Source organism: Oncorhynchus masou, unplaced genomic scaffold (assembly GCF_036934945.1).
Source record: "Oncorhynchus masou masou isolate Uvic2021 unplaced genomic scaffold, UVic_Omas_1.1 unplaced_scaffold_962, whole genome shotgun sequence".
Lineage (NCBI taxonomy): Eukaryota > Metazoa > Chordata > Actinopteri > Salmoniformes > Salmonidae > Oncorhynchus > Oncorhynchus masou.
In genome coordinates, this window is record NW_027016119.1 from 230391 (window position 1) to 243811 (window position 13421).

Genomic DNA, 13421 nt, shown 5'->3' on the forward strand with positions numbered 1-13421 from the left:
AGAGAGAAGAAGAGAGGGAGAAGGATGGAGAGAGGCAGAGGAGGGATGGAGAGAGAGAAGAAGAGAGGGAGAAGGATGGAGAGAGGCAGAGGAGGGATGGAGAGAGAGAAGAAGAGAGGGAGGTGGATGGAGAGAGGCAGAGGAGGGATGGAGAGAGAGAAGAAGAGAGGGAGGTGGATGGAGACAGAGGAGGGATGGAGAGAGAGAAGAAGAGAGGGAGAAGGATGGAGAGAGGCAGAGGAGGGATGGAGGAGAAGAAGAGAGGAAGGATGGAGAGAGGCAGAGGAGGGATGGAGGGCTATAGGTTTCTCTCCAGTCCATTAACTGAAACACAGTTCTGTTCCAGAGGTCAGTCATCCCTCCAATCTCTCTGAGTTCAGAAACCAAGATATCCAGTTATCCATCCAGATATCAGTGATCTAGTATCTCTTCTCCTCTGTGAGGTCAAGCCAGGACAGAGTTCATTGTTTATAGTTCATGATTTCTCTTCCATCCTCAGCTTCACCACGGGGTTGGGAGGTCACAGAAAGGTCACGCACTCTTCCTCTTAATGGTCCCCAACCCTTAACACCTGACCTATGAACCTTGGCTGCTGGTAGGGTTAGAGGTTATCTGACCTTCTGTAGTTCCTCTCTCAGCCAGGAGGGGAGAGGCTGACCCAGCCGGTGTCCCTGAACTCTGACCTCTAACCCTGTTAACTGACCTTCTGTAGTTCCTCTCTCAGCCAGGAGGGGAGAGGCTGACCCAGCCGGTGTCCCCTGAACTCTGACCTCTAACCCTGTTAACTGACCTTCTGTAGTTCCTCTCTCAGCCAGGAGGGGAGAGGCTGACCCAGCCGGTGGAGCAGCTTGGACAGGTCTATGTTGTGTTCCCTATAATATCTGGACAGGTAGGACCGTGCCTAGAGAGAGAGAGAGAGAGAGAGACTATAATACCTGGACAGGTAGGACCGTGCCTAGAGAGAGAGAGAGAGACTATAATACCTGGACAGGTAGGACCGTGCCTAAGAGAGAGAGAGAGACTATAATACCTGGACAGGTAGGACCGTGCCTAGAGAGAGAGAGAGACTATATTACCTGGACAGGTAGGACCGTGCCTAGAGAGAGAGAGAGAGAGACTATATTACCTGGACCGGTAGGACCGTGCCTAGAGAGAGAGAGAGGGAGAGACTATATTACCTGGACCGGTAGGACCGTGCCTAGAGAGAGAGGGAGAGACTATAATACCTGGACCGGTAGGACCGTGCCTAGAGAGAGAGAGAGACTATAATACCTGGACAGGTAGGACCGTGCCTAGAGAGAGAGAGAGAGACTATATTACCTGGACAGGTAGGACCGTGCCTAGAGAGAGAGAGAGACTATATTACCTGGACAGGTAGGACCGTGCCTAGAGAGAAAGAGAGAGAGACTATAATACCTGGACAGGTAGGACCGTGCCTAGAGAGAGAGAGAGACTATATTACCTGGACAGGTAGGACCGTGCCTAGAGAGAGAGAGAGAGACTATAATACCTGGACAGGTAGGACCGTGCCTAGAGAGAGAGAGAGACTATAATACCTGGACAGGTAGGACCGTGCCTAGAGAGAGAGAGACTATAATACCTGGACAGGTAGGACCGTGCCTAGAGAGAGAGAGAGACTATATTACCTGGACAGGTAGGACCGTGCCTAGAGAGAGAGAGAGACTATAATACCTGGACAGGTAGGACCGTGCCAAGAGAGAGAGAGAGAGACTATAATACCTGGACAGGTAGGACCGTGTCATAGAGAGAGAGAGAGACTATAATACCTGGACAGGTAGGACCGTGCCTAGAGAGAGAGAGACTATATTACCTGGACAGGTAGGACCGTGTCAAGAGAGAGAGAGAGACTATAATACCTGGACAGGTAGGACCGTGCCTAGAGAGAGAGAGAGACTATAATACCTGGACAGGTAGGACCGTGCCAAGAGAGAGAGAGAGAGAGACTATAATACATGGACAGGTAGAACCGTGCCTAGAGAGAGAGAGAGACTATAATACCTGGACAGGTAGGACCGTGCCTAGAGAGAGAGAGAGACTATAATACCTGGACAGGTAGGACCGTGCCAAGAGAGAGAGAGACTATAATACCTGGACAGGTTGGACCGTGCCTAGAGAGAGAGAGAGACTATAATACCTGGACAGGTAGGACCGTGCCTAAAAGAGAGAGAGAGAGACTATAATACCTGGACAGGTAGGACCGTGCCTAGATAGAGATAGAGACTATAATACCTGGACAGGTAGGACCGTGCCTAGAGAGAGAGAGAAGGGGGAGGATGACGGGATGGTATATAAAGGGTATCCTCAAATCTTCTTTCGATCTCTCTTTGTGTGGTGTGGTGTTTGGTGTGTGGTATGGTGTGCGTCACAATAAGGTCACAACTTCCTGTAAGGATCTGATTGTGGTCATAACTTCATGTAAGGATCTGATTGAGGTCATAACTTCCTGTAAGGATCTGATTGAGGTCATAACTTCCTGTAAGGATCTGATTGAGGTCATAACTTCCTGTAAGGATCTGATTGAGGTCATAACTTCCTGTAATGGATCTGATTGAGGTCATAACTTCCTGTAATGGATCTGATTGTGGTCATAACTTCATGTAAGGATCTGATTGAGGTCATAACTTCCTGTAAGGATCTGATTGAGGTCATAACTTCCTGTAAGGATCTGATTGAGGTCATAACTTCCTGTAAGGATCTGATTGAGGTCTAACTTCCTGTAAGGATCTGATTGAGGTCATAACTTCCTGTAAGGATCTAATTGAGAACATAACTTCCTGTAAGATCTAATTGAGGTCATAACTTCCTGTAAGGATCTGATTGAGTTCATAACTTCCTGTAAGATCTAATTGAGGTCATAACTTCCTGTAAGGATCTGATTGAGTTCATAACTTCCTGTAAGGATCTGATTGAGGTCATAACTTCCTGTAAGGATCTGATTGAGGTCATAACTTCCTGTAAGGATCTAATTGAGAACATAACTTCCTGTAATGGATCTGATTGAGGTCAAAACTTCCTGTAAGGATCTGATTGAGGTCATAACTTCCTGTAAGGATCTGATTGAGGTCTAACTTCCTGTAAGGATCTGATTGAGGTCATAACTTCCTGTAAGGATCTGATTGAGGTCATAACTTCCTGTAAGGATCTGATTGAGGTCATAACTTCCTGTAAGGATCTGATTGAGGTCATAACGTCCTGTAAGGATCTGATTGAGGTCATAACTTCCTGTAAGGATCTGATTGAGGTCATAACTTCCTGTAAGGATCTGATTGAGGTCATAACTTCCTGTAAGGATCTGATTGAGGTCATAACTTCCTGTAAGGATCTGATTTAGGTCATAACTTCCTGTAAGGATCTGATTGAGGTCATAACTTCCTGTAAGGATCTGATTGAGGTCATAACTTCCTGTAATGGATCTGATTGAGGTCATAACTTCCTGTAATGGATCTGATTGAGGTCATAACTTCCTGTAAGGATCTGATTGAGGTCATAACTTCCTGTAAGATCTGATTGAGGTCATAACTTCATGTAAGGATCTGATTGAGGTCATAACTTCCTGTAAGGATCTGATTGAGGTCATAACTTCCTGTAAGGATCTGATTGAGGTCATAACTTCCTGTAAGGATCTGATTGAGGTCATAACTTCCTGTAAGGATCTGATTGAGGTCATAACTTCCTGTAAGGATCTGATTGAGGTCATAACTTCCTGTAAGGATCTGATTGAGGTCATAACTTCCTGTAAGGATCTGATTGAGGTCATAACTTCCTGTAAGGATCTGATTGAGGTCATAACTTCCTGTAATGGATCTGATTGAGGTCATAACTTCCTGTAAGGATCTGATTGAGGTCATAACTTCCTGTAAGGATCTGATTGAGGTCATAACTTCCTGTAATGGTATGACTGTGGTCATGTTTGTCAGTGTGTGTGTCAGTGTGGGTGTGTTTTAACTCTGGTATGACTGTGGTTGTGTGTGTCAGTGTGTGTTACGTCTGGAATGACTATGGTTGTGTGTGTGTGTCAGTGTGTGTGTGTGTGTGTCAGTGTGTGTGTGTGTTAGTGTGTGTGTGTGTCAGTGTGTGTGTGTGTGTGTGTGTGTGTGTGTGTGTTACCTCTGGTTCCATAGGAGGATACTCCAATCCTTTACTCCACAAACACTTAGTCTTCCCCCCATCTAAAAGCTGACACCACAAACCCGTCTGCTGGTCAAACCTGGAGAGGGAGAGGGAGAGGGAGAGGGAGAGGGAGAGGGAGAGGGAGAGGGAGAGGGAGAGGGAGAGAGAGAGAGAGAGAGAGAGAGAGAGAGGGTAGAGAGAGAGACAGAGGAAGGGAGAGAGGAGTGGGAGAGAGGGAGGAGTGGGAGAGAGAGAGGGGGTAGTGATAGAGAGAGAGAAAGAGAGGGGAGAGAGAACGTGGGAGAGAGAGAGAACGTGGGAGAGAGAGAGAGAACGTGGGAGAGAGAGAGAACGTGGGAGAGAGAGAGAACGTGGGAGAGAGAGAGAACGTGGGAGAGAAAGAACGTGGGAGAGAGAGAGAACGTGGGAGAGAAAGGGAATGGGGAGAGAGAGAACGTGGGGGAGAGAGAGAGAGAACGTGGGGAGAGAGAGAGAGAACGTGGGAGGAGAGAGAACGTGGGAGAGAGACAGTAGTTCAGGGAGAGAGAGAGAACATGGGAGAGAGAGAGAGAACTTGTGAGAGAGACAGTAGTTCAGAGAGAGAGAAAGAACGTGGGAGAGAGAGAGGGAGAGGGAGAGAGAGAGAGAGAGAGAGAGAGAGAGAGGGAGAGAGGGTAGAGAGAGAGACAGAGGAAGGAGAGAGAGGAGTGGGAGAGAGAGGGGGTAGTGATAGAGAGAGAGAAAGAGAGGGGAGAGAGAACGTGGGAGAGAGGGAGAACGTGGGAGAGAGAGAGAGAGAACGTGGGAGAGAGAGAGAGAGAACGTGGGAGAGAGAGAGAACGTGGGAGAGAGAGAGAAAATGGGAGAGAGAGAGAGAACGTGGGAGAGAGAGAGAACGTGGGAGAGAGAGAAAACGTGGGAGAGAGACAGTAGTTCAGGGAGAGAGAGAGAACGTGGGAGAGAGAGAGAACGTGGGAGATAGACAGTAGTTCAAAGGAGAGAGAAAGAACGTGGGAGAGAGAGAGGGAGAGGGACAGAGAGAGAGAGAGAGAGAACGTGGGAGAGAGACAGTAGTTCAGGGAGAGAGAGAGAACATGGGGAGAGAGAGAGAACTTGTGAGAGAGACAGTAGTTCAAAGGAGAGAGAAAGAACGTGGGAGAGAGAGAGGAGAGGGAGAGAGAGAGAGAGAGAGAGAGAGGGAGAGAGGGAGAGAGAGAGAGGGTAGAGAGAGACAGAGGAAGGAGAGAGAGGAGTGCGAGAGAGAGAGGGGGTAGTGATAGAGAGAGAGAAAGAGAGGGGAGAGAGAACGTGGGAGAGAGAGAGAAAGAGAGGGGAGAGAGAACGTGGGAGATAGAGAGAGAACGTGGGAGAGAGAGAGAGAACGTGGGAGAGAGAGAGAGAGAACGTGGGAGAGAAAGAACGTGGGAGAGAGAGAGAACGTGGGAGAGAAAGGGAATGGGGGAGAGAGAGAACGTGGGAGAGAGAGAGAGAACGTGGGAGAGAGAGAGAGAACATGGGAGAGAGAGAGAGAACATGGGGAGAGAGAGAGAACGTGGGAGAGAAAGAACGTGGGAGAGAGAGAGAGAACGTGGGAGAGAGAAAGAGAGGGGAGAGAGAAGGTGGGAGATAGAGAGAGAACGTGGGAGAGAGAGAGAGAGAACGTGGGAGAGAGAGGGAATGGGGAGAGAGAGAACGTGGGAGAGAGAGAGAGAACGTGGGAGAGAGAGAGAGAACGTGGGAGAGAGAGAACATTGGAGAGAGAGAGACAGTAGTTCAGAGAGAGAAAGTGGGAGTGTCATGTAACGTAAAGGTGTGTGTGTGTGTGTTTCTGTCTGTGCGCGTGTGTGTCTGTGTGTGTGTGTGTGTGTGTGTGTCTGTGTGTGTGTGCGTGTGTGTGTCTGTGTGTGTGTGTGTGTGTGTGTGTGTGTGTGTGTGTGTGTGTTTGTGTGTCTGTCTGTGTGTGTGTGTGTGTGTGTGTGTGTGTGTGTGTCTGTCTGCGCGTGTGTGTGTGTGTGTGTGTGTGTGTGTGTGTGTGTGTGTGTGTGTGTGTGTGTGTGTGTGTGTGTGTGTGTGTGTGTGTGTGTACCGTAGAGTCTGTGTGTAGTTGTAGTGAGGAGTGATTCCCAGGACCTTCTGGACCTCCTCCATCACTGCAGCTGGATCTCTCCTCAACTGCTGTCCATCTATTACCATCAGCTATACAGACACACACACATCTATAACCATCAGCTATACACACAGACAGACAGACAGACACACATCTATAACCATCAGCTATACAGACACACACACACACAGCTATAACCATCAGCTATACAGACAGACAGACAGACAGACAGACAGACAGACAGACAGACAGACAGACAGACAGACAGACAGACAGACAGAGGGAGAGAGAGATAGACTGACAGACAGACAGACAGACAGACAGACAGACAGACAGACAGACACACACACAGACAGACAGACACATCTATAACCATCAGCTAGACAGACAGACAGACAGACAGACAGACAGACAGACAGACAGACAGACAGACAGACAGACAGACACAGACAGACAGACAGACAGACAGACAGACAGACAGACAGACAGACAGACAGACAGACAGGTACAGACAGACAGACAGACAGACAGACAGACAGACAGACAGACAGACAGGTACAGACAGACAGACAGACAGACAGACAGAGGGAGAGAGAGAGAGAGACAGAGAGACTGACAGACAGACAGACAGACAGACAGACAGACAGACAGGTACAGACAGACAGGTACAGACAGACAGACAGACAGACAGACAGACAGACAGACAGACACACACACAGACAGACAGACACATCTATAACCATCAGCTATACAGACAGACAGACAGACAGACAGACAGACAGACAGACAGACAGACAGACAGACAGACAGACAGACAGACAGACAGACAGACAGACCATAACACACTACAACATACTACTACGTGACAGGAAGATATTTGTTTTAAAACTTCATGAGGGGGGCAGTATTTTCACCTCCGTGCCCAAAGTAAACTGCCTGCTACTCAGGCCCAGAAACTATAGATAGATAGGATATAATTGGTAGATTTGGATAGAAAACACTCCAAAGTTTGGCAGGCGAAAACCTGAGAAAAATCCATCCAGGAAGTGGGAATTTTTATGGTTGTAGTTTTCCTTTGGCTGCCTATACGGATTCCATTGACTTATGACTCCAATTGCACTTCCTATGGCTTCCACTAGATGTCAACAGTCTTTAGAAATGGTTTCAGGCTTGTATTCTGAAAAATGAGGGAGTAAGGTCACTCTGAATGAGTGGACACTGCAGTGTCCCAGAGGTTTTTCATGCGCGCGACAGAGAGCCTTTCTTGTTTTCCTTTTATATTGACAAAGCTTTTGTCCGGTTGAAATATCATTGATTATTACGACTAAAAACAACCTGTGGATGCATTATAAACATGTTTTAACTGTCTTTGAGCCTGTGGATTATTGAACAAAAACGCACAAACAAAACGGAGGTTTTTGGATATAAAGAGGGACTTTATCGAACAAAACTAACATTTATTGAGTAAATGGGAGTCTTGTGAGTGCAACCATATGGAGATCATCAAAGGCAAGGGATTCATTTTATCTCTATTTCTGACTTGTGTAACTCTTCCACTTGGCTGGTTACTGTTTGTAATGATTTGTCTGCTGGGTTCTCAGATAATCGCATGGTATACTTTCGCCGTAAAGCCTTTTTGAAATCTGACAACATGGTTGGATTAACAAGAAGTTAATCCTTCTCTCTAGGTGTCTATAGTAGAGTCCTAATGTTAACCATCTCTCTAGGTGTCTATAGTAGAGTCCTGGGGTGTTAACCATCTCTCTAGGTGTGTATTGTAGAGTCCTGGGGTGTTAGCCATCTCTCTAGGTGTGTATAGTAGAGTGCTGGGGTGTGTACCTGGTAAACAGGGTAGTGTGTTAGCCATCTCTCTAGGTGTCTATAGTAGAGTCCTGGGGTGTTAACCATCTCTCTAGGTGTGTATAGTAGAGTCCTGGGGTGTTAACCATCTCTCTAGGTGTCTATAGTAGAGTCCTGGGGTGTTAACCATCTCTCTAGGTGTGTATTGTAGAGTCCTGGGGTGTTAGCCATCTCTCTAGGAGTCTATAGTAGAGTCCTAATGTTAACCATCTCTCTAGGTGTCTATAGTAGAGTCCTGGGGTGTTAGCCATCTCTCTAGGTGTCTATAGTAGAGTCCTGGGGTGTTAACCATCTCTCTAGGTGTCTATAGTAGAGTCCTGGGGTGTTAACCATCTCTCTAGGTGTCTATAGTAGAGTCCTGGTGTGTTAGCCATCTCTCTAGGTGTCTATAGTAGAGTCCTGGGGTGTTAACCATCTCTCTAGGTGTCTATAGTAGAGTCCTAATGTTAACCATCTCTCTAGGTGTCTATAGTAGAGTCCTAATGTTAACCATCTCTCTAGGTGTCTATAGTAGAGTCCTGGGGTGTTAGCCATCTCTCTAGGTGTGTATTGTACAGTCCTGGGGTGTGTACCTGGTCAACAGGGTAGTGTGTTAGCCATCTCTCTAGGTGTGTATTGTAGAGTCCCGGGGTGAGACAGAGGTTCTGTAGCGATCGGATGTTGGACGGCGCCCCGCGTCGAGCGCTGATGACATCATAGAAGGAGAGCATCGACCCGGTGCGTTCCTCATGAGCCTTCTGGTGCTGAAATACACCGCGTTAGAACACACACACACACACACACACACACACACACACACACACACACACACACACACACACCTTGAATCTGAATTGAAGTAGTAAACAGGAGACTGAATTTGATAAACAATGAGTGAACAAAACATTAAGAACGCCTTCCTGATATTGAGTTGAAAGTGTTGAAAGCGTTCCCCAGGGATGCTGACCCATGTTGACTACAATGCTTCCCACAGTTTGTCTTTTGGGTGGTTGGACCATTCTTGACATGCTTGGTAAACTGTTGAGCGTGAAAAACCCAGCAGCGTTGTAGTTCTTGACACAAACCCCCTGGCACCTACTGCCACACCCCGTTCAAAGGCACTTCAACCTGTTGTCTTGCCCATCTGAATGGCACACAGACACAATCACTGTCTCAATTGTCTCAAGGCTTAAAAATCCTTCTTTAACCCGTCTCCTCCCCTTCATCTACACTGATTGAAGTGGATTTAACAGGTGACATCAATAAGGGATCATAGCTTTCACCTGGATACACCTGGTCAGTCTGTGTCATGGAAAGAACAGGTGTTCTTAATGTTTTGTCCACTCGTTGTATATTTTGATCATAAAATATCAAACATGTCATTATATACACGCACATCAAGTATTGATGAAACAATTGACAAAAACTGTATGTGAATATTTAAAGTTGTTACATTTCATTAATCACTGACACATGTTGCTCAATATGGGGGGGAATACTACATTTCCCAGAATGCATTAGTGAATAAATAAATGAATAAATGAATAATAATATATATTCTTTTGATATCTGGAAGTGATTTAATAACGCACTTCCTGTCAAACTCAAACTCAACTCAAATTCTGCATCCTGTCGTGTTTGGCCAATTCAATTCCAATTTTAACTCATGAGTTGAATAGGAGTGTGTGTTACGGTCGTTGTGTGTGTGTGTGTGTGTGTGTGTGTGTGTGTGTGTGTGTGTGTACCTGGTACCAGCTATAAGCCCTGTCTGAGGTGTTGATCAGCACGGTCAGTATCTTGGCATTGTGTGTGTGTGTGTGTGTGTGTGTGTGTGTGTGTGTGTGTGTGTGTGTGTGTGTGTGTGTGTGTGTGTGTGTGTGTGTGTGTGTGTGTACCTGGTACCAGCTATAAGCCCTGTCTGAGGGGTTGATCAGCACCGTCAGTATCTTGGCTTTAGGCAGCAGGGCGGCGGCGCGGCGAGGAGCGTCTTCAGAGGGGAAGTAGGCGGAGCTCTTCTCAAACAGGAAGTCACTGGTGACGTTAGACGGGAGTGGGAACAACTCCATATACCTAGACAGGAAGTATAATAATAGATATATAGTAACATAGATTACCAGTCTATTCCCTGGTGGTAATTGTATCCTAGATATATAGTAACATAGATTACCAGTCTATTCCATGGTGGTAATTGTATCATAGATATATAATAACATAGATTACCAGTCTATTCCCTGGTGGTAGTTGTATCATAGATATATAGTAATGTAGATTACCAGTCTATACCCTGGTGGTAGTTGTATCATAGATATATAGTAATGTAGATTACCAGGCTATTCCCTGGTGGTAGTTGTATCATAGTGTCACGGCTTTCGTTGTGGGAAGGAGGAGCGGACCAAAATGCAGCGTAGTTGTGATTCATTTTATTTAATACGGAAACTATACACGATCAACTAACAAAATAACAAACGTACGAAAACCTAAACAGCCCTATCTGATGCAAAACACAGAGACAGGAACAATCACCCACAAACACACAGTGAAACCCAGGCGACCTAAATATGGTTCCCAATCAGAGACAATGACTAACACCTGCCCCTGATTGAGAACCATATCAGGCCAAACACAGAAATAGACAAACAAGACATCCAACATAGAATGCCCACTCAGATCACACCCTGACCAACCAAAACATAGAAACATACAAAGTAAACTATGGCCAGGGCGTGACACATAGATATTTAATAACATAGATTACCAGTCTATTCCCTGGTGGTAGTTGTATCATAGATATATAATAACATAGATTGCCAGTCTATTCCCTGGTGGGAGTTGTAACATAGATATAAAATAACATTGCTTACCAGTCTATTCCCTGGTGGTAGTTGTATCATAGATATATAATAACATAGATTACCAGTCTATTCCCTGGTGGTAGTTGTATAATAGATATGTAATAACATAGATTACCAGTCTATTCCCTGGTGGTAGTTGTATCATAGATATGTAATAACATAGATTACCAGTCTATTCCCTGGTGGTAGTTGTATCATAGATATATAATAACATAGATCACCAGTCTATTCCCTGGTGGTAGTTGTATCACAGATATGTAATAACATAGATTACCAGTGCTCCGGGCAGCCGAGCGGAAATGGAGGAAAACTCGCCTCCCTGCGGACCTGGCATCCTTTCACTCCCTCCTCTCTACATTTTCTACCTCTGTCTCTGCTGCTAAAGCCACTTTCTTCCACTCTAAATTCCAAGCATCTGCCTCTAACCCTAGGAAGCTCTTTGCCACCTTCTCCTCCCTCCTGAATCCTCCTCCCCCTCCCCCCCCCCTCCTCACTCTCTGCAGATGACTTCGTCAACCATTTTGAAAAGAAGGTCGACGACATCCGATCCTCGTTTGCTAAGTCAAACGACACCGCTGGTTCTGCTCACACTGCCCTACCCTGTGCTCTGACATCTTTCTCCCCTCTCTCTCCAGATGAAATCTCGCTTCTTGTGACGGCCGGCCGCCCAACAACCTGCCCGCTTGACCCTATCCCCTCCTCTCTTCTCCAGACCATTTCCAGAGACCTTCTCCCTTACCTCACCTCGCTCATCAACTCATCCCTGACCGCTGGCTACGTCCCTTCCGTCTTCAAGAGAGCGAGAGTTGCACCCCTTCTGAAAAAACCTACACTCGATCCCTCCGATGTCAACAACTACAGACCAGTATCCCTTCTTTCTTTTCTCTCCAAAACTCTTGAACGTGCCGTCCTTGGCCAGCTCTCCCGCTATCTCTCTCAGAATGACCTTCTTGATCCAAATCAGTCAGGTTTCAAGACTAGTCATTCAACTGAGACTGCTCTTCTCTGTATCACGGAGGCGCTCCGCACTGCTTAAGCTAACTCTCTCTCCTCTGCTCTCATCCTTCTAGACCTATCGGCTGCCTTCGATACTGTGAACCATCAGATCCTGCTCTCCACCCTCTCCGAGTTGGGCATCTCCGGCGCGGCCCACGCTTGGATTGCGTCCTACCTGACAGGTCGCTCCTACCAGGTGGCGTGGCGAGAATCTGTCTCCTCGCCACGCGCTCTCACCACTGGTGTCCCCCAGGGCTCTGTTCTAGGCCCTCTCCTATTCTCGCTATACACCAAGTCACTTGGCTCTGTCATAACCTCACATGGTCTCTCCTATCATTGCTATGCAGACGACACACAATTAATCTTCTCCTTTCCCCCTTCTGATGACCAGGTGGCGAATCGCATCTCTGCATGTCTGGCAGACATATCAGTGTGGATGACGGATCACCACCTCAAGCTGAACCTCGGCAAGACGGAGCTGCTCTTCCTCCCGGGGAAGGACTGCCCGTTCCATGATCTCGCCATCACGGTTGACAACTCCATTGTGTCCTCCTCCCAGAGCGCTAAGAACCTTGGCGTGATCCTGGACAACACCCTGTCGTTCTCAACTAACATCAAGGCGGTGGCCCGTTCCTGTAGGTTCATGCTCTACAACATCCGCAGAGTACGACCCTGCCTCACATAGGAAGCGGCGCAGGTCCTAATCCAGGCACTTGTCATCTCCCGTCTGGATTACTGCAACTCGCTGTTGGCTGGGCTCCCTGCCTGTGCCATTAAACCCCTACAACTCATCCAGAACGCCGCAGCCCGTCTGGTGTTCAACCTTCCCAAGTTCTCTCACGTCACCCCGCTCCTCCGCTCTCTCCACTGGCTTCCAGTTGAAGCTCGCATCCGCTACAAGACCATGGTGCTTGCCTACGGAGCTGTGAGGGGAACGGCACCGCAGTACCTCCAGGCTCTGATCAGGCCCTACACCCAAACAAGGGCACTGTGTTCATCCACCTCTGGCCTGCTCGCCTCCCTACCACTGAGGAAGTACAGTTCCCGCTCAGCCCAGTCAAAACTGTTCGCTGCTCTGGCCCCCCAATGGTGGAACAAACTCCCTCACGACGCCAGGACAGCGGAGTCAATCACCACCTTCCGGAGACACCTGAAACCCCACCTCTTCAAGGAATACCTAGGATAGGATAAAGTAATCCTTCTCACCCCCCTTAAATGATTTAGATGCACTATTGTAAAGTGGCTGTTCCACTGGATGTCAGAAGGTGAATTCACCAATTTGTAAGTCGCTCTGGATAAGAGCGTCTGCTAAATGACTTAAATGTAAATGTAAATACCAGTCTATTCCCTGGTGGTAGTTGTATCATAGATATGTAATAACATAGATTACCAGTCTATTCCCTGGTGGTAGTTGTATCATAGATATATAGTAACATAGATTACCAGTCTATTCCCTGGTGGTAGTTGTGTCATAGATATATAATAACATAGATTAC

The 13421-nt window shown here is 47.0% G+C and overlaps 1 protein-coding gene across 1 annotated transcript in view; it reads right to left on the reverse strand.

Annotated features, from left to right (window-relative positions):
- Positions 1 to 328: 328 nt before the first annotated feature.
- Positions 329 to 13421, reverse strand: part of LOC135538421 (bifunctional heparan sulfate N-deacetylase/N-sulfotransferase 4-like) — a gene marked incomplete at its 5' end in the record, with an annotated part of 30641 nt that continues 17548 nt past the window's right edge. The window contains 5 exons of the mRNA XM_064964319.1: positions 329 to 901; positions 4129 to 4228; positions 6218 to 6327; positions 8671 to 8841; positions 9973 to 10147. Of these exons, the coding sequence (XP_064820391.1) occupies positions 782 to 901; positions 4129 to 4228; positions 6218 to 6327; positions 8671 to 8841; positions 9973 to 10147 (676 nt within the window). The remainder of the gene's footprint in view (positions 902 to 4128; positions 4229 to 6217; positions 6328 to 8670; positions 8842 to 9972; positions 10148 to 13421) is intronic.